The sequence below is a fragment of the Anolis sagrei genome, chromosome 12 (assembly GCF_037176765.1).
Source record: "Anolis sagrei isolate rAnoSag1 chromosome 12, rAnoSag1.mat, whole genome shotgun sequence".
NCBI classification, from domain to species: Eukaryota; Metazoa; Chordata; class Lepidosauria; order Squamata; family Dactyloidae; genus Anolis; species Anolis sagrei.
The window spans coordinates 12329193-12352522 of NC_090032.1; the positions used below are offsets into that span (position 1 = coordinate 12329193).

General features: G+C 42.1%; 1 protein-coding gene across 1 annotated transcript in view; it reads right to left on the reverse strand.

The window, feature by feature from the left end:
• Positions 1 to 3853: 3853 nt before the first annotated feature.
• NXF1 (nuclear RNA export factor 1) overlaps positions 3854 to 23330 on the reverse strand; it is a 40364-nt gene continuing 20887 nt past the window's right edge. The window contains exons 11-21 of the mRNA XM_060758247.2: positions 19326 to 19362; positions 19164 to 19232; positions 16950 to 17005; positions 15933 to 16040; positions 14520 to 14578; positions 14288 to 14403; positions 11752 to 11794; positions 10777 to 10849; positions 7360 to 7542; positions 7216 to 7276; positions 3854 to 4489 (exon numbers count right to left, since the gene is read on the reverse strand). Coding sequence (XP_060614230.2) covers positions 4451 to 4489; positions 7216 to 7276; positions 7360 to 7542; positions 10777 to 10849; positions 11752 to 11794; positions 14288 to 14403; positions 14520 to 14578; positions 15933 to 16040; positions 16950 to 17005; positions 19164 to 19232; positions 19326 to 19362 — 844 coding nt within the window. The 3' untranslated portion in view covers positions 3854 to 4450. The remainder of the gene's footprint in view (positions 4490 to 7215; positions 7277 to 7359; positions 7543 to 10776; positions 10850 to 11751; positions 11795 to 14287; positions 14404 to 14519; positions 14579 to 15932; positions 16041 to 16949; positions 17006 to 19163; positions 19233 to 19325; positions 19363 to 23330) is intronic.

The following is a 23330-nucleotide window of genomic DNA, read 5'->3' on the forward strand; positions in this document are numbered from 1 at the left end:
TGGAAGAGACCTCATGGGCCATCCAGTCCAAACCCATTCTGCCAAGAAGCAGGAATATTGCATTCAAAGCACCCCTGACAGATGGCCATCCAGCCTCTGTTTAAAAGCTTCCAAAGAAGGAGCCTCCACCACACTCCGGGGCAGAGAGTTCCACTGCTGAACGGCTCTCACAGTCAGGAAGCTCTTCCTCATGTTCAGATGGAATCTCCTCTCTTGTAGTTTGATTTATTATTATTTATTTAATAATAATAATAAATATTATTATTTATTAATTTTTTATTATTTATTTATCGCGTCATCCGCAACCAGAACATTGTATTACATTTCTAACAGAACAAAATATACAAATATATTAAAAAAACACACACACTGAATTTCCTTCAGAAATAACTACATGAGCGCAAGTCATCTTTCTGTAGCTACAGTCATCTTTCTGTAGCAATACTGCCCCCATGACCACATCACTGGCGTCCACTTGTATAACAAAAGGGTGTTGTGTCTGGGTGTTTCAGTATGGGCTCTGAGTTCATGAGGCGTTTTAGCATCTCAAAGCCTCTTGGGCTTCCTTGCTCCAAGGCAATTTGGTGCCTGGCTTGGGTTTACCTTCTGTTTGTTTTCCCCCTCCCTTCCTCTTTGTTTTGAGCATGTCAGTGAGGGGTAAGGCTATTTGGGCAAAGTTGGGAATGAATTGCCTGTAGAAGTTTGCAAATCCCAGGAAGCTTTGTAGCTGTTTCCTGGTTCGCACTCCACTATTGCCTCTACCTTGCTGGGATCCATCTCAATGCCCTGTGCTGATATCCTGTACCCTAGGTAATCCAGTTTGTCCTGGTAAAAGGCACACTTTGGCAGTTTGACATACAGTTGGTTGGCAAGCAGTTTTTTGAGGACTTCTCTGACTAGCTGCTCATGTGAGTCCAGGTCCTGTGTGAATATGAGGACATCATCCAGGTAATAAATTGAGGACATCATCCAGGGCCTACAAAGTTGAATCCACGACATGCGAGTGCGGAGAAGAGCAAACCACTGAGCACCTGCTGCAATGCAGCCTGAGCCCTGCTACATGCACAATGGAGGACCTTCTTGCGGCAACACCAGAGGCACTCCAAGTGGCCAGATACTGGTCAAAGGACATTTAATCAGCTACCAAGTTTGCAAAATTTGTGGGTTTTTTTTATCCGTTTGTTTGTTTTGTTCTGTTAGAAATGTTATACAATGTTCTGGTTGCAGATGACACGATAAATAAAAATCCAGGTAACAGAGTACACCTTTGCCAAGGTGTTCCCTTAGCACTTCATTGATGAGATTTTGGAACACTGCCGATCCATTTTTTAAAGCAAAACTCATTACTTCAAATTTATATTTTCCTAATACAGTGTTCATCGCTGTTTTGTATTGATTCCCCTCTCTAATTCTCACCCTGTGGAAAGCTTCTTCCAAGTCCAATTTGGTGAAGATCTTGCCTGTGCTAAGTTGTGCTAGCATGTCCTTAATCAAGGGGAGGGGGTAGGCCTGAGTGGTGCCAACGGCATTCAAATTTTTGTAATCAGTGACCAGACGTAGTGAATGGTCCTTCTTTTCCCTGAAGAAGACTGGTGTGCCTAAGGGTGACATGGAGGGTTGAATGAAGCCCCTGGCCAAATTCTTGTCTAGGAATTCTTTCAGCGCGGCCCTCTCTTTGAGGATCATGGGATACGTTCTCTGTTTAGGCATTGGGCAAGATTTCTATGGCACAGTTTGTGTCTCGGTGGGGAGGCAGTTTGTCACTCTCCTTCTCATCAAAGACCTCTGCTAAGTCTGCATATTTTGGGGGGATTTGCGGGCTTTCTGGCTCTACCCTGTGTTCCGATGTCTGTGGGCTGCTGCCCCCCTCTCCCCTCTGTGTTTGAGGGGTGAGAGCACTGGTCTGTGCTGCAAGCTCTCCCAGGCCTTCCCCCCTGCTTGGGAGTGAGGGCTTCCTGAGGCTGCAATGATGTCAAATTGGGAAACAAATCATCCAGGAATACCTGGCCGCTCTAAATGAGTTCAAGTCCCCCAGGGCCAGATCAACTACACCCAAGAGTACTGAAGGAACTAGCGGAAGTCATTTCGGAACCATTGGCAACCATCTTTGAGAGTTCTTGGAGAACGGGAGAAGTTCCAGCAGACTGGAGGAGGGCCAATGTGGTCCCAATCTTCAAAAAGGGAAAAAAGGATGACCCAAACAATTACCGTCCAGTCAGCCTCACGTCAATACCAGGCAAGATTCTGGAAAAGATTTTTAAAGAAGTGGTCTGCAAACACTTAGAAACAAATGCGGTCATCGCTAATAGTCAACATGGATTTATCAAAAACAAGTCATGCCAGACTCATGGGATTTCTTTTTTCGATAGAGTTACAAGCTGGGTAGATGCGGGGAATGCCGTGGATGTAGCGTACCTGGATTTCAGGAAGGCCTTTGACAAGGTCCCCCATGACCTTCTGACAAGGAAACTAGTCCAATGTGGGCTAGGCAAAACAACGGTGAGGTGGATCTGGAATTGGTTAAATGGACGAACCCAGAGGGTGCTCACCAATGCTTCCTCTTCATCCTGGAAAGAAGTGACGAGCTGAGTGCCGCAGAGTTCCGTCCTGGGCCCGGTCCTGTTCAACATCTTTATTAATGACTTAGATGAAGGGCTAGAAGGCATGATCATCAAGTTTGTAGACAACACCAAATTGGAAGGGATAGCCAATACTCCAGAGGACAGGAGCAGAATTCAAAACGATCTTGACAGATTAGACAGATGGGCCAACACTAACAAAATGAAGTTCAACAGTGGCAAATGCAAGATACTCCATTTTGGCAGGAAAAACAAAATGCAAAGATACAAAATGGGGGTCTGGAGAACAAGCCCTATGAGGAGTGGCTTAAGGAGCTGAGCATGTTTACTGAAAACATGGATGTTTGAGCAAGCATTCGGCTAATCCGATGCGATGAAGTTTTTGATCAAGGACTTTCAATTATAGACAACGAAATTGGATTATGATTTTAATTAAGAGATGCATTGGTCTGTATTGGTGGCCCAATACTGTGTACTGTATATGTATGTATGTGTTTTATATTTTTAATCGGAATTATTGTTGTTTTAAATGTTGTAAACCGCAATGAGTCGCCGTTAGGCTGAGATATTAGCGGTATACAAGTGTACTAATAAATAAATAAATAATAAATGTTTAGCCTGAAGAAGAGAAGGCTGAGAGGAGATATGATAGCCATGTATAAATATGTGAGAGGAAGCCACAGGGAGGAGGGAGCAAGCTTGTTTTCTGCTTCCCTGGAGACTAGGACGCGGAACAATGGCTTCAAACTACAAGAAAGGAGATTCCATCTGAACATGAGGAAGAACTTCCTGACTGTGAGAGCCGTACAGCAGTGGAACTCTTTGCCCTGGAGTGTGGTGGAGGCTCCTTCTTTGGAAGCTTTTAAACAGAGGCTAGATGGCCATCTGTCAGGGGTGATTTGAATGCAATATTCCTGCTTCTTGGCAGAATGGGGTTGGACTGGATGGCCCATGAGGTCTCTTTCAACTCTTTGATTCTATGATTAGTACACAGCAAACAAGATCACTCTGCTGGCTGTTGTATTGGTTCACACATGGGACACTTCCCAAGTGTGATGTATTATTATTGCTATTATTATCATTATTTACATCACCAGATCATTTTCAAATCTGATACGAAAATCATCACTACCATCACTTCTGACACAAGTTCCACCTTCCAAGCAGCAGCCCACAATGATCAGCAAATGCATTACTCTCCGTTTAGAAATATAGTAACAGTAGGAAGCAGAAATCTTTTGCGTACAAAAACTTAAAACATCCCACACAGCAGAACTGTTTTAACAATAATATTAACTTTAATAAGCACAGTGTTTTTCAAGAACTAAAGGAATAGAAACGCTATTCAGGCCTGCTCTTACTTAAAGCAGACCTCTGGGAAGAGGACGAAACAATGGTGCGTAACAGCTCCGGAGACCTAGAACCCCATTATGAAAACTTTTGGTGGCAACCTAAAACAAGGGAACCCAAAGTTGAATGTGCCATAAGCCTGGCTTGCCTTGCATTACAGTCAAACTCTGCTGTGTCAGGAACTGCTGGCCCTTTCTTAACTTAGATATACAAGACGCAACGCTCAAAAACGGAACAGATTTTGATTATGCAAAACAAATGTTTCCAACTTAAAGGGAAAGGGAGAACACAAGTCCGGAAATCCTCTTACAGTTCTTTCCTCTCTAAAAAAAGAAGATCACATATGAATTCTTCGGCCGTTTCTCGCCTCTTCGCCAAACATTTCGCAGCCTTTATCCCAATGGAGAAAGGGCTTCCTCACCCAACAAGGTGAGTCTCTTTAATTTACACAGTGAAACATTTTATTTACAAAACAAAGCAGCTTCGAGATAAAACCCTGGTCTGGGAAACAGTGGTGACGCTCAGTGGATGAACGCCACTTCTGGAATCTTCTGCTCAGCCTGGGGAAAGGAGAAAAGGGGTAAAGAATAATAGTTATTATTTATTACTCACATCTTCCTATGGCTTGGTGTGGGTTACAACATGGTTAAGACAGACAAACACAACATCGGGTTGTTGTGAGTTTTCCGGGCTGTATGGCCATGTTCCAGAAGCATTCTCTCCTGATGTTTTACCTGCATCTCTGGTAGGCATCCTCAGAGGTTGTGAGGTCTGTTGGAAACTAGGAAAATTGGATTGATATATCTGTGGAATTATGTCCAGGATGGGAGTTCTTTATATATATACATTCCATAGATATATAAACCCAATTTTCCCAGTTTCCAACAGACCTCACAACCTCTGAGGATGATTGCCATAGATGCAAGCAAAACGTCAGGAGTGAATGCTTCTGGAACATGGCCAGACAGCCCGGAAAACAGAGAACAACCCAGTGTTCGGCCATGAAAGCCTTCATCAAATCAAACACAATGTCACTATTATCCATTTTAAGAATTTTAAATGTTTAATACAGTTAATGTTTAATTCCTCTTTAAAGGTAAAGGTTTCCCCCTTTACATTAAGTCTAGTTGTATCTGACTCTGGGACTCTGGTGCTCATCTCCATTTCTAAGCTGAAGAGCCAGCGCTGTCCATAGACACCTCCAAGGTCATGTGGCTGGCATGACTGTATGGAGCGCCGTTACCTTTCTGCCAGAACAGTTGATCTACTCACATTTGCATGTTTTCGAACTGCTAGGTTGGCAGAAGCCAGGGCTAATAGCGGAAGCTCACCCTGCTCCCCGGATTTGAACCTGCGACCTTTCAATTTGCAAGTTTAGCAGTTTAACCCACTGTGCCATGGGGAGCTCCGAGCACTGCATACATACATATTTATTTGCCAGTAGCTATTTTCGATCACCATATTCCCATTTTGTGGCTGTCTCTGAGAACTACATACGTACAAACTTATAGCCCAGTAGCTAATTCTTCCTATCTCTATATTACCATCCTTTGGATGCCTCTGAAGATTTACAAATTCTATTTATTTATTTAAAACATATTCTGCCCTTCTCACCCTGAGAAGGTGGAGCACAGCATATATACAGCAAACATTCAATGAATTCATTATATGCATACATCAACATTAAAAACATTTGTATCAATATTAAAATACACTTCTTGATCATCTGCATCTAATCTAATTGGCCTGGCAAGGATTCCTATCGCTGCTTTATTGCACTGTCCCAAAAGCTTGGTGGGAAATGCATATGTTTTAGGGGGAAATGCATATGTAAAATGAGTATATATAATTATAGATCTAGCTCTGCAATGTTTATATAAGCATAGAATGTTTGCCTGTTATTATGTTGGAAGCCAGCCTGAGTCCCCATGGGGAGATAAGGCAGGATACAAATGATGATGATGATGATTGATAATATAATTGTTTTTGTTGACCCTCCTTTTCCACTTACAGAGCTAGTTTACTGTTTTCTTTTGAAATACGGCAAATGTTCAAAAACATTTAACCTACTGATGCCTCAATTAATGTAATTTTATTGGTATCTATTTTTTTTAAAAAAAATTACCAGCAGCTGCTGCATTTCCCACCCTCAGCTTATAATTTTTACCAGTTTTTTGTAGTAAAATTGGGTGCCTCAATCTCCATTTCTAAGCGGAAGAGCCAGCGCTGTCCATAGACACCTCCAAGGTCATGTGGCTGGCATATCTGCATGGAGCGCCAGAGCGGTACCTATTGATCTACTCACATTTGCATGTTTATGAACTGCTAGGTTGGCAGAAGCTGAGGCTAACAGCAGGAGGTCACCCTGCTCCCGGATTCGAATTGCTGACCTTTCAGCCAGCAACTTCAGTGCTTTAACCCACTACGCCACTGGGGATTCCCAATATACATAGTACTTTACAATAGAACAACCAAAAAACAACAAGTTCTTCTTTAGAGGTTTCTGAACTGAGGATGGATGGCCATCTGTTGGGAGGGCTTTAACTGTGTCTTTCGGCCTGCCTGGCTGGGAGTTGTACTGGATACTCTTTTGGGGGTATCTTCCAACTCTAGTGAAGTATGGGATGCTGGAGCCCTTCTGTGGAAGTTTTTAAACTGAGGCTGGATGTCCATCTTTTGGGAGGGCTTTGGCTGTGTTTTTCTGTCTGGCAGAAAGGGGTTTGTCTAGATGGATGGCCATCTTTTGGAAGGGCTTTGACTGTGTCTTTCTGTCTGGCACAAGAGGGTTCGACTAGATGCTCTTTGTGGGATTCTTTCAATTCCAGTGAAGTATAGAATGCTGGAGCCCTTCTGTGGAAGTTTTGAAACTGAGGCTGGATGTCCATCTTTTGGGAGGGCTTTGACTGTTTTTTTCTGTCCGGTGGAAAGGGGTTTGACTAGATGTTCTTTGGTGATATCTTCCTCTCCCTCCTCCTGAGGCAGCCAACACACTCCCACCAATCCTGGCAGACTTTTTTTGTGGGGAAGGCAGGGGGATAATTTTTCACGCAACTCAGCTATGGACTACAGGCAACACAGTTGTGTGTTGCGAAAAACATTTTTGTAAGCTCTAGTTCAAACTTATTTTTCTTCAAACTTATAATGCAGTATAAGATGCAGTAATAATAATAATACTGCAGTATAAGATGCAGTAATAATAATAATGCAGTATAGGATGCAGTAATAATAATAATAATAATGCAGTATAAGATGCAATATAAGACTGAATCTGCGGAAGAGAGCTCACCTTGAGCTGGGTGTAGGCATGGGCTGCTTTCGTATAATCCCAATCGTTGTCCAAAAGGCACCTTTAGGAGAGAAGCAGAACATGAAGTTATAAGACATTGTAACGCTTTTCCAGTCTGTCACCCTCCTTTGGCCCGCTACTCACTTCTGAGACCACTCGAGGTTCATCCCCGACTGCAGTGAGAAGTTCTGCAACATCTCCTGCTGCTCCGCCGTGAGGGTGGGCACAGGGCTGGAGGACGGAGTGGGTGCCGGCATGACAAAGGCCTTGCGGATTTCCATGTTGCTGGCCTTGCGAATAAACAGCTGATCGTTCACAATGCACAGTCTGCAGGAGGAGAAAAGGACACCAAAAGAGAAGTGAAGCCCAAAGGCTGTTTAGTTAGGCCACTTTGTGGAAGAAAAAATATATAATAGAAAATGTGGGCGAGAAGAAACAAGAGTTTGAGGTGTTTCACTTTCTGGGGCTTTAGGACAGCCTTCCAAGATGGGGTGAAGACAGCTCCATATAATAATAGAATCATAGAATCAAAGAGTTGGAAGAGACCTCATGGGCCATCCAGTCCAACCCCATTCTGCCAAGAAGCAAGAATATTGCATTCAAATCACCCCTGACAGATGGCCATCCAGCCTCTGTTTAAAAGCTTCCAAAGAAGGAGCCTCCACCACACTCTGGGGCAGAGAGTTCCACTGCTGAACGGCTCTCACAGTCAGGAAGTTCTTCCTCGTGTTCAGGTGGAATCTCCTCTCTTGTAGTTTGAAGCCATTGTTCCACGTCCTAGTCTCCAAGGAAGCAGAAAACAAGCTTGCTCCCTCCTCCCTGTGGCTTCCTCTCACATATTTATACATGGCTATCATATCTCCTCTCAGCCTTCTCTTCTTCAGGCTAAACATGCCCAGTTCCCTAAGCCGCTCCTCATAGGGCTTGTTCTCCAGACCCTTGATCATTTTAGTCGCCCTCCTCTGGACACATTCCAGCTTGTCAATATTTCTCTTGAATTGTGGTGCCCAGAATCTAACCAAAGCAGAATAGAGGGGTAGAATCACAGAATCATAGAATCAAAGAGTTGGAAGAGACCTCATGGGCCATCCAGTCCAACCCCCTGCCAAGAAGCAGGAATATTGCATTCAAATCACCCCTGACAGATGGCCATCCAGCCTCTGCTTAAAAGCTTCCAAAGAAGGAGCCTCCACCACACTCCGGGGCAGAGAGTTCCACTGCTGAACGGCTCTCACAGTCAGGAAGTTCTTCCTCATGTTCAGATGGAATCTCCTCCTTTGTAGTTTGAAGCCATTGTTCCGCGTCCTAGTCTCCAAGGAAGCAGAAAACAAGCTTGCTCCCTCCTCCCTGTGGCTTCCTCTCACATATTTATACATGGCTATCATATTACTTCCCTAGATCTAGACACTATGCTCGTATTGATGCAGGCCAAAATCTCATTGGTTTTTTTTGCCGCCACATCACATTGTTGGCTCATGTTTAACTTGTTGTCCACGAGGACTCCAAGATCTTTTTCATACGTACTGCTCTCAAGCCAGGCATTGTCCCCCATTCTGTATCTTTGCATTTCATTTTTCCTGCCAAAGTGGAGTATCTTGCATTTGTCCCTGTTGAACTTCATTTTGTTAGTTTTGGCCAATCATCTCTCTAATCTGTCAAGATCATTTTGAATCCTGCTCCTGTCCTCTGGAGTATTGGTTATCCCTCCCAATTTGGTGTCGTCTGCAAACTTGATAATCCTGCCTTCTAGCCCTTCATCTAAGTCATTAATAAAGAGGCCACTGATTTGTAAAGGCCACTAATTTGTAACGAGGCCACTAATTTGTAAAGAGTTTTTAAAGGAGCCACCACTTTGTAAGGGTTTATTAATTTGATAGCGTAGCTAACAGCTAGTGATATTCTTTAATGTGCAGCGTGACTTAGATTGGAAAGGAATTGTAACAGAGACCGGGCTTTAGAAAAAAACAGTAACACGTTTATTGAAATGTAGAAGGAGCATGATGGTTTCAATGTTTCTTACTCTTAGAGGCACCTATCTTCATAGGTTACATTTATAACGTTTCTTAAACAGTTCCGGAAAGGACTCTTACTTCCACTAAACAGGTTTCAAACTTATTTTTCTTCAAACTGTGTTTCTTTCCTTAATAGATTACTTCAGTTACAAGCTTATTCTTTCTTTGTGATGTTTCTGTTGCAATAGAGATTTTCACTGTGTTTCTCTCACCCTTTCTCTCATACACTAACTATTAATATAAATAAGTCAACTGGACTTATTTAAACTACTCACGCTAAAAGCCAAAATCTTCCTGATTCTCACTACTATAGAATCAGCCTTTCCCTATAGTTTTTAAACTACAGATTACCTGCCTGGTTCTCACTACTACAGAACCAGCCACTCCTACAGTTCACAGACTGTAGACTAACCATTTAAAAATGGCTGCCCTGCCAAGTGGAAGTTGGCTCCGCCCCTGTTTCCATGGTAACCCAGCTCAACATGAGCTGAGCTGGCTACCATCCCCCCTAGTTATGCAACTTTAAATACTTACCCTTTAAAACATCTATCTATAATTATACATAACTGCAAATTAAAAATTTACACTTCACCACAAATACTAATTATTATTCTTACTATTATTCTTATTATATGGGCTGTGGCATAGCTAGTTAGTAGAAAAACTGAATTAAATCACTACTGACCAAGAGGTCATGAGTTTGAAGCCAGCCTGGGTCGGAGTGAGCTCCCGACCATTAATAGTCTAGCTTGCTGTTGACCTATTATTATTATTATTATTATTATTATTATTATAACTTTATTTGTACCCCGCTAGCATCTCCAAAAGGATTCGATGCGGCTTACAACAGGCCGGAGCCCAATACAATACAACAACACAATACAACAATACAATACATAGCAAATAAAACAGTTGAAGCAGAAAACAATAGCAGTAACAATACAACAGAACATTATTAAAAACTGAGCCGGCCATAGTAGGGTACAGGATTAAAAGTGCTGAAAGTGTCGGAGGGATATGGGATTAAAAAATATATAAGTGCAGTGTGCGTTGAGGGTGATCTTGACTCTGCTAAAGTGCTTCTGGGCTTGATAGTGGGGTTCCTAATCTGAGAAGGCACGTTGAAACAGCCTATGCAGCCCGAAAGACAGTTGCATCTGTCAAGTAGGAATTTTAGGTATCACTTTATGCAGGGAGGCTAATTTAACTAATTTGCAACACCATAAAACCTTCCAGCAGTGTGTGTAAGAATGAGGAAGTACTCCATCCAGGACTCAGTGTCATAAGTAGATGGTGAAGTGGCAGCTCCCCCTGTAGCTGGAATCAAGCATACCCTCATGAAGTCGGAAAGCTGGAATGTTAAATTGCCTCTGTGTCTGTCTATATATGTTGAATGTCTAATGGCACTGTATGTTTGTCATGTATATGTGAATTGTAATCCGCCCTGAGAAGGATGGAATATAAATACTGTAAATAAATAAATAAATAATACAGAGATTTATGTCATGCAATCCCTGAATTGGGTGAGGATTTTAAAGTGCTCCCTTACCCATTAATGCCAACAGGAACAGCGATAAAAACACGGGTGAAGGATCGCACTGAATCCCGACATCGGCCATCCACTGTAGAAATTCAAAAGAGCAGAAGAGAATTTTCATTGTGGGCACTAGACAGCCAGCAGTTTTTTTATGTTTGTTGTTTAGCTGTATTTTTTTGTATTTGTTTCATCTTTGTGCTTGTTTTTCTGTTTTTCATTTTGTTATTTGTAGTAGATATTTAGCAGAAATGTGGTAGAGTTGGTTAGAAGGTAAATAAGAGTTATAAAGCAACTTTATAATCTGTTGTCAACCAGTATTTTAAAAACTTCAAAATCAGGACACTAAAAAACATGGGAAAACCAGAGAAAAAACAATCAGGGCCAGATAACACCTCCCAACAAAGGATTTCCCAGGCAGGAAGCAGCCAGGCTTTGAAGCTTCAAGGCTATTCAATGCTAATCAAGGTGGCCAATTGCAACATTCACACTTTCTTCCAACAGACAAGAGTTCTTTCTCCCACTCTGGACATTTCACAGATGTCCACAGACCTCACAATCTCTGAGGATGCCTGCCATAGATGTTGGCAAAACTTCAGGAGAGAATATTTCTGGAACATGGCCAAACAGCCCAGGAAACTCACAGCAACCAAACTTTATAATCTGTTTGCTTATTTTTGTTGCATTATGACTTCAATAAAATTGTTTTTTAGAGTATACGCACCTTACTCAAAAATCCCATTCACTGCGAAACACAGATGCTCTGAAATGTGTATGTCTCTGTATTTGTTTATTTTTGTGTTTATGTTTTTTGATTTGTTTGTATGTTTTTCTTATTTGTAGTATTTAACAGTACTGTATCAGTTAAAAGGTAGATGAGTAACTTTTAAAAAAATATATAACTTTATAATCTGTTCATTTTATTATTGCTATATTACAATTGTTCTTCCTTTCAATAAAAATTATTATATAAAAAAATAATATACGCACCTTCCTTGAAAACTCCATGTAACGTGAAACACAGCAGTGTGCTCTGAAATAAAAAAAAACACGGCTTTCAGAATTTATCTATCAGAATACAGATTCTGCAGTTTATCTTATTATTATTTGAAACACAACAAGAGGAGTCCACAACAGACAACATCACTCTGCTGGCTGTTGTATTGGATCACACGTCGGACACTTCCCAAGTATCTAGGACTATGTGATGTATCAGCAAATAATGCGTGCAGATCCCAGTAAGGTGGCCTTTTGCAGCTGGCAGCTGGCAATTTTGTCAGTGCCGATTGTATTTAAGTGCAGGCCAAGGTCTTTAGGCACTGCTCCCAGTGTGCCGATCACCACTGGGACCACCTTTACTGGCTTTTGCTAGAGTCTTTGCAGTTCGAGCTTTAATTCTATTAAATCTATTGTTCTTGTTGTTGTTGTTATTACTTTACCGACACAAAAACACGGTATGTCACAGCAAATGAGATAGATATGCTGAATGATGACGATTATTATTATTAGGTTCAGAACTGGAGACAAAGGAGAACAATTATTAGTTGTCCCTAAAATATAGCACTACATATCTCATGTATATTTAGTCCTGTCCTGTCTGTTTCACCTAGGATTGCAACATTGGTGATCTATACTTTGTTTTTTCCCACAATACTGAGGTCAAGAGTCTTATGCTCCGAAACTCTGTCAGTCTGGATTCGGAAGTCCTCAAGTAGTTTGACATGTTCATTTTGTGTATAACTTTTTCAGGCTTGTGATCCCACCAGTTCTTTGTCGCAGGCAGATGGTGTTTGTGGCACAAGTTCCAAAGGATCATCTGAGCAATGGTATTATGCTTATGCTTGTAGTCTGTCTGTCCGATCTCCTTGCAACAGCTGAGGACATGATTCTTTGTTTTGTCTGTTTCCTTGCAGAGTCTACACTTGGGATCTGTCGTCGACTTTTCAATTCTGGCTTTGATGGCATTGATTCTAATGGCTTGTTCTTGAGCTGCAAGAATTGGGCCCTCTGTCTCCTTTTTCAAATTCCATTTGTGAGCCATGCCTATGGTTTTTCCTTGTCAGTTTTGTTCTCAATGTTTCCCAGAAACTGTCTATGGAGAGCCTTCTTTCGCCAGTTTTCTTTTCTGCTCTGCCTTGTATTCACTCTTTGTCTTTTGCACTTGAAGCAGTTTTGTACTATTGACTTCCATCAATACTGGTTCTTGACTTATTTCCCCGTGCATGTTTCTCTTTTTCTATTGTTTGTTTCACTTGCAGACGCCCTCCATCTGCCTCCTGATTTCCTGGGCAGGTCAAGTCTGTCGACATAACTACGTGGGTGTCAAAAGGAATGGATTGTCATCAGTTTTCTTGTTTTTCTGTCCAGATCATCCAGCTCTGCTTGCGTCCAGTTCACAATTCCAGCCGTGTATCTGATGATGGGGATGGCCCAGGGGTTGAGAGCCTTGATCCTATTTCCATCATTTAATTTGCTCTTCAAATTTTTTCTGACCTTTTGGACATACTCTTTGCTGACCAGCTTTTTCACATGACCACGCTTGATATTGTCCAGTTGTAGCATGCCCAGATATTTATAGGCTTCAGGATATTGCACTTTATGGTTTGTCCATTTGGCATCTCTATGCCCTTGCTGTGTCAGTGCTAAAGATTCTAACTGGTTTGGTCAGTGACTGGATTTCAGTTTCTGATTTTCCATAAAACTTTAGATCAGGGGTCCTCAAACTATGGCCCGGGAGCCAGATAAGGCCCTCCAAGGTCATTTATCCAGCCCTCGCTCAGGGTCAACCTAAGTCTGAAACAACTTAAAAGCACACAACAACAACAACAATCCTATCTCATCAGCCAAACTCAGGCCCACGCTTCCCATTGAAATACTAATAAGTTTATATTTGTTAAAATGCTTCTCCATTTTAATTATTATATTGTTTTAAAGTGTTTTTTGAACTACAAATAAAATATGTGCAGTGTACATAAGAATTCATTCAAGTTTTTTTTTTCTTCAAATGATAATCCGGCCCTCCAACAGTTTGAGGGACTGTAACCTGGCCCTCTGTTTAAAAAGTTTTAGGACCCCTGCTTTAGATCATCCATGTACAGCAAATGGGAAATTTTTTGGTGAGTTTCTTGCCATTTGGTAGCCCTGGTCGGGCAGACCCTCACTAAAAATACATCCTCATATCTCAATTATAAACACATGAAAACATATTTCTATGAAACACATATATTAAAATACACAGAAGAAAGATCAATTTGCAACTTTATCAAATGATTGAATTTAAAAGATTACAAACATTAGCAGCATGCAAGCCACTGAAAGGAAGAAATCATACAGCTCACCGGAAAGTAAGCGCTATGAGGGAACTATATCTAAAGGAATATTTTAGTACAGAATTCAATTCTTCTTACTGCAAAACTCCAAGTGTTTCAGAGCATATAAAGGACAATTGGAGGGGGCTATCAATATATGTTAATTACTCATTCTAACAGTCCCTGATGTATTTGGCGGGTTCCTCCTCCCCACTCACCGTCTGGGCACAGACATCCACCACAAAGGAATTGATATCGTGCTGCGTTTTGGGAAGCTCACTGAGGAACGCCACCACATTCAATTTGGTGTGCTTGAGAAGCCTGAAGCGCATGGCTGTGGGGTAAAAAAGAGGAGAGGACACTGTTTATTTCCCAAGACTCTTATTGCCAGCCCACGCACCCCCTTTTTCTTGCCCCAAAACCATTTAGCTGTTGTTTGCTCTTGCTTACTGGGATCTTTCAGTTTCTTCACATTTCTGCTGCTCTTGAAGTATTCGACTAAACTGCTCCTGGAAACAAAACACAATCTCAGCATTTCACTTCCGAAGAAAAGCCCAGTCCTTTGTTTGCATACTTTGTTTGGGACATAGAGACAATAATTGGTAGGGATCAAATGATTAATGATCAAATGATTAAGTCCGTTTTACTAAATCTCTAGCTCCTTCATGCTGTTCTATAGATTCGAAGTAACAAAAAAAGGAGCAAAGAATAAGACTGTTTAAAGCTCAATGCAATTTAAAAAAGGACACAGTGGGGAAACCTAATGAATTGGAGAGTTTTTTAAAGAGGGATAATTACTAAAGAGAGTCCCAGGTAGTGCAGCAGGCTAAACTGCTAAGCATAACTTGCTGAGTGAAAGGTCGGCGGTTTGAATTCAGGGAGTGGGGTGAGCTCCTGCTATGAGCCCAGCTCCTGCAAACCTAGTAGTTCGAAAATGTGCATGTGTCAGTAGATCAATAGGTTGGGAAGGTAATGGCGCTCTATGCCACATGACCTTGGAGGTGTCTACGGACAGCATGGGCTCTTCAGCTTACAAATGGAGATGAGCACAAACCCCCAGAGTCGGATTGGACTTTATTTATTTATTTATTTATTTAAAACATTTATATTCTGCCCTTCTCACCCCGAAGGGGACTCAGGGTAGAGCACAGCATATACACAGCAAACATTCAACACAAATCCACATACAATATATAAACACTAAAAACATTTATCAAAATATTAAAATACACCATTCAAAACCATCCCAGTCATCCGCATCAAATCTAATATTTTGGCCTGGTCATCTTTGCTATTGCCGCTTTATTGCCCTGTCCCGAAAGCTTGGTCCCACAGCCAAGTTTTTACCATCCTTCTAAAGGACAGGAGGGAGGGGGCCAGGGGAAACCTTTAACTTAATTACTAAATAAATAAATATAGAGAAAAATGCATCTCAGTAGCTAGGAAATGGCAGAGGAGTTGAGATATGACCTGTTCTGGGTACCGACAAAACACAGAAACTGCATGGAGAAAATAATAATAATCATCATCATCATCATTATAATCAAGTGTGAATGTTGCAATTGGCCACCATGATTAGCACTAAATAGCTTGCAGCTTCAAAGCCTGGCTGCTTCCTTTGAATCCTTTGTTGGGAGGTGTTATCTGGCTCGGATTTATATATCCACAGATGTATAAACCCCACTTGCCTAGTTTCCAACAGACCTCTCAACCTCTGAGGATGCCTGCCATAGATGTGGGCAAAACATCAGGAGAGACTGCTTCTGGAACATGGCCAGACAGCCCAGAAAACTCACAGCAACCCAGTGATTCTGGCCATGAAAGCCTTCAACAAGAGAAGAGAGCTTCAAAGCAGCAACGTACCTGGCAGGGTTTTGAACTGCGTAGGGGATACTTAAGGAGCAGCACGCTCCATCGTGATAGGCATCCAATAACCCTTGCCGATCCCCAGAGTCATAGATGGCGTAATACCTATGTTTGGGGAGGAGGGAAGAGAGAACACAGACGTTGCTTTAAAAAGAATCAGACTCAATTCTTCAATTAGATGCATAGTAAAGAATTGTGAAGATAGCCGCCATTGCAAAAGCGCGAGCAAAGAGCTAAAGAGCCTCGAAGGAAGGAAGGAAGGAAGTTTAAATATATACTTGTATGGTTGTATTTTAACTATGTTTTAATATATTAATAATAACAATATTGCAATATACACTTTTATAGTGTTTTAACTATGTTGTTTTGTTGATATTATTATAATTATAATAATAATTATTATATTTCTTACCCGCACATCATTAAAAATACATTATCATAAAACATTATTTAAAATACAAATATTAAAACATATTTCTATGAAATACTTATGTTAAAATGCACAGAACAATGGTCAAAATACAGTAAACACAGGATAAGTGTCTAAGACTTTGTGATGTATTGGCAAAAAATGCGTGCAAAATTACCATCTGTCAGTGGCCTTTTGCAGCTGACAGATGGTAATTTTGTCAGTACTGATTGTTTTTAAGTGCAGGCCAAGGTCTTCAGGCACTGCACCTAGTGTGCCGATCACCACTGGCTTGTGCCAGAATCTTTGGAGTTCAGTCTTTAAATCCTCGAATCGTGCCAGTTTTACTGCTTCTCGTCAATTCTGCTGTCTATTACTATCATTGTTATTATTGTTATTATTGTTGTTGTTGTTGTTGTTGTTATTATTATTATTATTATTATTATTAGGTTCAGAACTGGGGACAAAAGAGAGCAATTATTAGTTACCCCTAAAATATAGCACTACATATCTAATGTATATTTAGTCCTGTCTCTATGAGAACACAGTCTTTCAAAACACACACACGGTGACTGGAAAACTGAGATTAACGTTTGGATACTTACTGTTGCAGAAACTGCCCAATCAGCACTTTCAAGCCTTCGGAGCAAAAATAACTGCCCTGGATAGGAAGAGTCAAAAAGAGGAGCCAACTGTTAAACTGGTCCACAGACCATACACTCCCTTCAAACTGCATTTAGTTCAACCCTCTTCAGCCAGCAAGAGGACACAGTCAAAGCTCTCCCCACAATTGCCCATCCAGCCTCTGTTTACAAACTTCCAGAAAGGGTTCATCACTACAGAAGTGGAATACTGATGCTGCTCAAGTGTAGGTCAGACTATAACTTCTCTAATTTGCACAATTACTTTTACAGCAATTGAGTTGCAGCAATTAAATAGATAAACTAAACTATGATGGGTAAGTTTCGAATTAAGAATTAAGAAAATCTGTTGACGATGCTGGCGATGAATCACACGGAGCAGCTATAGAGGAAATTACAAAATAATAAACTATAGTACATCAGAAGTCTAAAGGAAAAATGTCCAAACTTCATTCATACAGTAAAGATTATATGAATATATATGTGTGTGTGTACACACATATACACACACAAACATACATACACACATAATAAAAGTGAAATATGTATGTATGTAGCTGAGACTCCCACTTCCATGGACAAGCTCCTACTTCCACAAACAACTATGACCCCCACCACTGAGGAGTCACCAAAGGTCCTCCCTCCAATGACATTGCAGGTTAAAACAAGCACCATGAACCTGTCCAAGAGCCCTGCCAATGTCCACCATTCAAAGGAAAGCTTTCATATGGGGACCATTTCATCCTAGATTTTCTGTTTTTCCTCCAACACAGACACCCAGTATTCCTGACTCTCTCAATTAGTGTGGGATTTGCATGACCCCACCACCTCTCCCATAACCCTTCCCAAATCTTTTCTATGTCACACAGCAAATAGGAATTGATCGGCAACTGAACACACTAGAGAGGCTGGGGGAGAATTTGCCATGATTTATTGGAGTTGTAGGAACTGGGATGTATAGTTCACCTGCAAAATAAGAACTGTGCTCTGAACTCCATCAACAATGGACCTGGAACGAACTTAGCACACAGAACCCCCCTGGGATTCTGAAAGTCTTTGGAGGGATTTATAGGAGATGTAGTTCACCTACATCCAAAGTGTACTATGAACCCAAACAATGATGGATCTGGACCAAACTTTGTATGCATACCCAATATGCCCAAATTTGAATCCTGGTGGATTTTTAGGGGAATTGGCATGAACATTTTGGAGTTGTAAATACTGGGATTTATAGTTCACCTGCAATCAATGAGAACTCTGAACTCCACCAAAGATGGAATTGGACCAAACTTGGCACACAGAGCCCCCATTACTAGCAATAAAATACTGGAGGTCTTTGGGGAAAATTCACCCTGATTTGATGGAGTTGTTGTTCACCTACACCCAGAGAGCACAATGAACCCAAACATCGATGGATCTGGACCAAACACCAATGGATCTGGACCAAACTATGAACCCAAACACTGACGGATCCGGACCAAACTATGAACCCAAACACCAATGGATCTGGACCAAACTATGAACCCAAACACCAACGGATCTGGACCAAACTTGGCACACAGATCTGATATGCTGAGATTTGATTACTGGAGAGGTTTGGGGGTGGGGGGTGGGGGTGGGACTAACCATTTTTTTCTGGGAGTTGTAGTTCACCCACAACCAGAGAAACTGTAACCTTCACAAAATGATGGACCTGGACCACACTTGGCACACAGAACCCCCTTGACTAACTCAACCTACTGGAGGGTTTGAGGGGACTGACTCACCATAGCGGGGGTTATAGTTTACCCTACAGCCAGAGAGCACACTAAACCCCAACAATGATGCATCAAGAGCAAACTTGCCCAACAAAACAAACTTTAAGTACTGATGGAGTTCATCAGGGTTAACCTGTCATGGTGAGAGTTGTAGTTCACTCACAACCTTATGCGTTTTGTACAATTAAAAACTGACTTTTTCAAATAACCTGGGGAATGCTGGGGACCCAAGCTAACATATAATATTTTCTATATTGTTTGTTAGTAAAACTGAATTATCATGTCACAAAACGATACACCAACACAAAACATTTGGAAAGCCCTGGTCTAGACCATGCAGAGATGCTAATGTTGGAACATAAATGTGCCATCTTGCTCCCTTTGATAGCAACACCCATCCTTTCTCCCTTCATTGCTGTACCTTGGTTGGAGGGAGCGTGGTCGGTGTTTCAACATCAAACGTGATAGGAGGGGGGAGTTCATGGCCGTCCTATGGAACGAAAAGCAGACGGCAATGTCAAACACGCAGAAGTGAGCTCAATACCAAACTTCCCACTTGAAATCTCTATCGGGCTCAACTCACCAATCTCAGGAGCTTCGGAAACCGCTCTCGGATGGCACTGTCAGAAAGGGGAAAGAAGTGAAACAAGTTTTGTGTGTCAAGGGCACTGCCTGCACCCATCTGTGGCCCGTCTTGGTGGCCTCTATTCTTCCTAACTCAGCCCCAACTTTCCTCCAATGTGACAGCCTGCCTTCTGCCCCTTAGAACTAGGATAGTGATGGTGGACAGAACAAGAAGCTCCCTCCTCACAACCTCTGAGGATGCCTGCCATAGGTGCGGGCGAAACGTCAGGAGAGAATGCTTCTGGAACATGGCCATATAGCCCGAAAAACAACCCAGAAACTCCTTCGATTGCTCTCAAGACGAGTGTCTATATTTATTGCCCTGTGTGCCCAGAGGTTAAACATAATAGCTTCCACTGCTTGGATTCAAAAGGAAAATGTGGGATCTTAAATGCAATAAGCAGGAATTTTACATCCCACAGAAAAGCATCACATAAGGCTAAGAAAACAGTGGCTTTACTCGCCATTAAGAGGCTGTCAAATTGTATGCATCCTTGGAAGCCAAGGAAATTTACATACACAAGGAGCATGTATTAGTTTCATAACAAACTGCATTAAACTTGATCTCTTTGGGTGCTCACTCCATTAAGTAAAGGTAAAGGTTTCCTCTTGACATTAAGCCTAGTTGTGCCCGACTCTGGGGATTGGTGCTCATCTCCATTTCCAAGCTGAAGAGCCGGTGTTGTTCATAGATACCTCCAAGGTCATGTGACCGGCATGACTGCATGGAGGGCAGTTACCTTCCTGCCAGAGCAGTACCTATTGTTCTACTCACATTTGCATGTTTTTGAACTGCTAGGTTGGCAGAAGCTGGGGCTAACAGTGGGAGCTCCCCCGCTCCCCAGATTCCAACCGCCAACCTTTCGGTCAGCAAGTTCAGCAGCTCAGCGGTTTAACCCACTGCGCCACTGAGGGCTCCATTATTTATATTGAAATTAACTCATGGAAGCAAGATGGAAGATCAGTTAGATGATATGTGATTGTTTATAATGGAAACTGATCTTCTGACGGGGAAATATAAAGCAACTTTTCTTTATATTATTGTCCAGGTCGTTCTGGATATAAGATCACTTGTATTATTATAGCTCTGCTCCCTGATATTGGTTCAGAATGACATTAACAGATTCTACTCTCTAGCATCTAGCACTGTGGTTTTCAGATTTCCTAATAATACCGCAACCCCTTAATACAGTTTGTCATGTTGTGGTGACCCTCAACCATAAAATTGCTACTTCATAACTGTAATTTTGCTACTGTTATGAATCGTAATGTAAATATCTGATATGCAGGATGTGTTTTCATTCACTGGACCAAATTTGGCACAAATACCCGATACACCCATTTGGGAATTGTAGTCGCTGGGATTTATAGTTCACCTACAATCAAAGAGCATTCTGAACTCCACCAACGATGGAATTGAACCAAACTTGGCACACAGAACGCCCATGACCAACAGAAAATATTGGAAGGCTTTGGTGGGCATTGAGTTTACCTACATCCAGAGAGGACTGTCGACTCAAACAATGAAGAATCTAGACCAGGTAAAGGTTGTCCCCTGACATTAAGTCCAGTCATGTCTGAGTCTGGGGTGTGGTGCTCATCTCCATTTCTAAGCCGAAGAGCCGGCGTTCTACAGACATCTCCAAGGTCATGTGGCCGGCATGACTGCATGGAGCACCATTACCTTCCCGCCGGAGCAGTACCTATTGATGTACCCACATTTGCATATTTTCAAACTGCTCGGTTGGCAGAAGCTAGGGCTGAAAGTGGAAGCTCACGCCGCTCCCCGGAATCGAACCTGTGACCTTTCGGTCAACAAGCTCAGCAGCTTAGCGCTTTAACCCACTGCGCCACCGGGGGCTCCATAATGGACCATACTTGGCACAAATATTCAGTGTGCCCAAATTTGAACACCAATGAGGTTTGGGGAAAATAGACCCTGGACATTTGGGAGTTGTAGTTGCTGCGATTTATAGTTTACCTACAATCAAAGAGCATTCTGAACCCCAACAAACTTTCCACATGGAACCCTCATGAGAAACAGAAAATATTGTGTTTCTGATGGTCTTTGGCAACCCCTCCTTGTGACCCCCCCCCCCCCCCAGGTCCCGACTCTCTTCTGCACACAAGTATGAGATGCAGATAGATATGTAGAAAGGTCACACCGCTGGAGGGCTCCCTCTGCACTTACCTGAGCTCATACTCACCGATGCGGCTCACTTACAGGAAGTGCTCCAAAGAGGGCAAAGGAAGGGGGAATAAAGGGAAATGGACAGGAGGCGGCTGAGCCAACTTCCTGGTACACAACTTAAAAGAGCTTTGGGAGGGTCCCTGCCTCAAGGCCCAAATCTTATAGGAACTCAGCCACATCTTGCACAAGTTTATAGTCCTCATTGAGGAGATAAGTGGATGGACATCCTGCATTGCCCACTTTGTCTGTCACTCCTATCACTTTCCTTGTTAGACTGATACTTCTCAGGGGCATGGCTCTGCTTCCGAGCACAAGACAAGCCCGAGTCCCCCATTTTTGTTCTTATCCTGAGAGAGACAAGATGTCTCCAGTGAGTTAAGATAGTTTGGCCCTTGCTTTCCTATCTTGTAATCAAGTCTTTTGCAACTTTTCAAGCTTGACTCAGCTCCTGTAAATTGCGGAAGCTTATTTACTCTACTGCTATGCTCAAGATGCTTCAAGATCTGCTAAACGACTGCTAATACTGGTTTAGATTTTTAATTTTTTTCTTTAAATTACATAACAAATTTAATAAATGAATGAATGTAGAAGACAGTTGGGGTGAGAAGTAGGGACACCAGAAACTGAAGGGAAATGGAGACATAAATAAACAAAACAAGGCCTGGAAACCCCACCGCATGGATTGCACAGTCTCATCCATCCTTGGCGTTTACTCCTCTTACACTCACCCTCAAGAGATACAAGCCATGCCGGTCTGTCCATTCTCGCCAGACCTCAAGTGTATATAAGTGGAGAGAGGAAAGAGGATTTTACTTGCAACCATATTTCTGCTTCTGCTCCAGAGTTAGCACCATCTTTGCTCTTGCTCATTGAGAATCAAAACATTTCCTCTCTGGGGACAACCCTGGGACTGTCCAAGAGGATTGTGAGAACGAGGAGGTGCCTGTGCCTCGTCTGCCATCTTCCCTGGAGGCAGAAGGGCTTGTTTTGGCCGCCATGTGACTGTGCCTGTCTTAGGTTGTTCCTCCCGCAAGGAATCTTACCCGTCATCGACTAACCAGCCATCTGTATGGGCCAAATGACTTCGTCCAAAGGTACCTCCACATTGTTTTTTTCCCAGGTGAAGTCAGGTTCCAAAATATATGCTTTGTGTGCCTCTGAGTAATATGGCATTCTCCTGGTATGGCACAAATTAGAACAAGCTGGTAGAGCATGGCAAGTTCAATTGGAAGGGACAGTGATGTATAATGGGGAACAGACAAGGATGGAAAAGACTGTGCATCCTGAGGTCCCTAGAGCCTGAAAAAAGGGAAACAAAGACAAGGAAACAACAAAGAGGAAGAAACAGCAAACGAAAAGCAAAACATACTGGGCCGCATACCAGCCGCAGGTTGGTCGTATATGGAAGGTCACTTGGAAATACCAAAGAGAAGCTTTCACTAGTAACTTCACAATGTTGATACCAGGGAAAGGAAGGGTTGGGGCAGGACTTTGGTCCAGCTAAAATGAAAAGCATTGTCACAAGCATCACAAATCAGAATCCAGAATGGAATTTTGGGCAAGCTCAGAAAGACATCGCCATGGCAAAAAGCAGATGGCAACCCAATCAACTGACCCAGCACAACTAGGCAGGAGGCTGTCCTGTGACAAGTAAGTTGCTGTCCTATGCCAAAAGAATGTGAATGTATATTATTGTTTTTTTAAACTGCTTCTTTTATGATGTTTTATACTTATTATCGATGTATAGGGATTGTTGTTTACATGATTTTAATG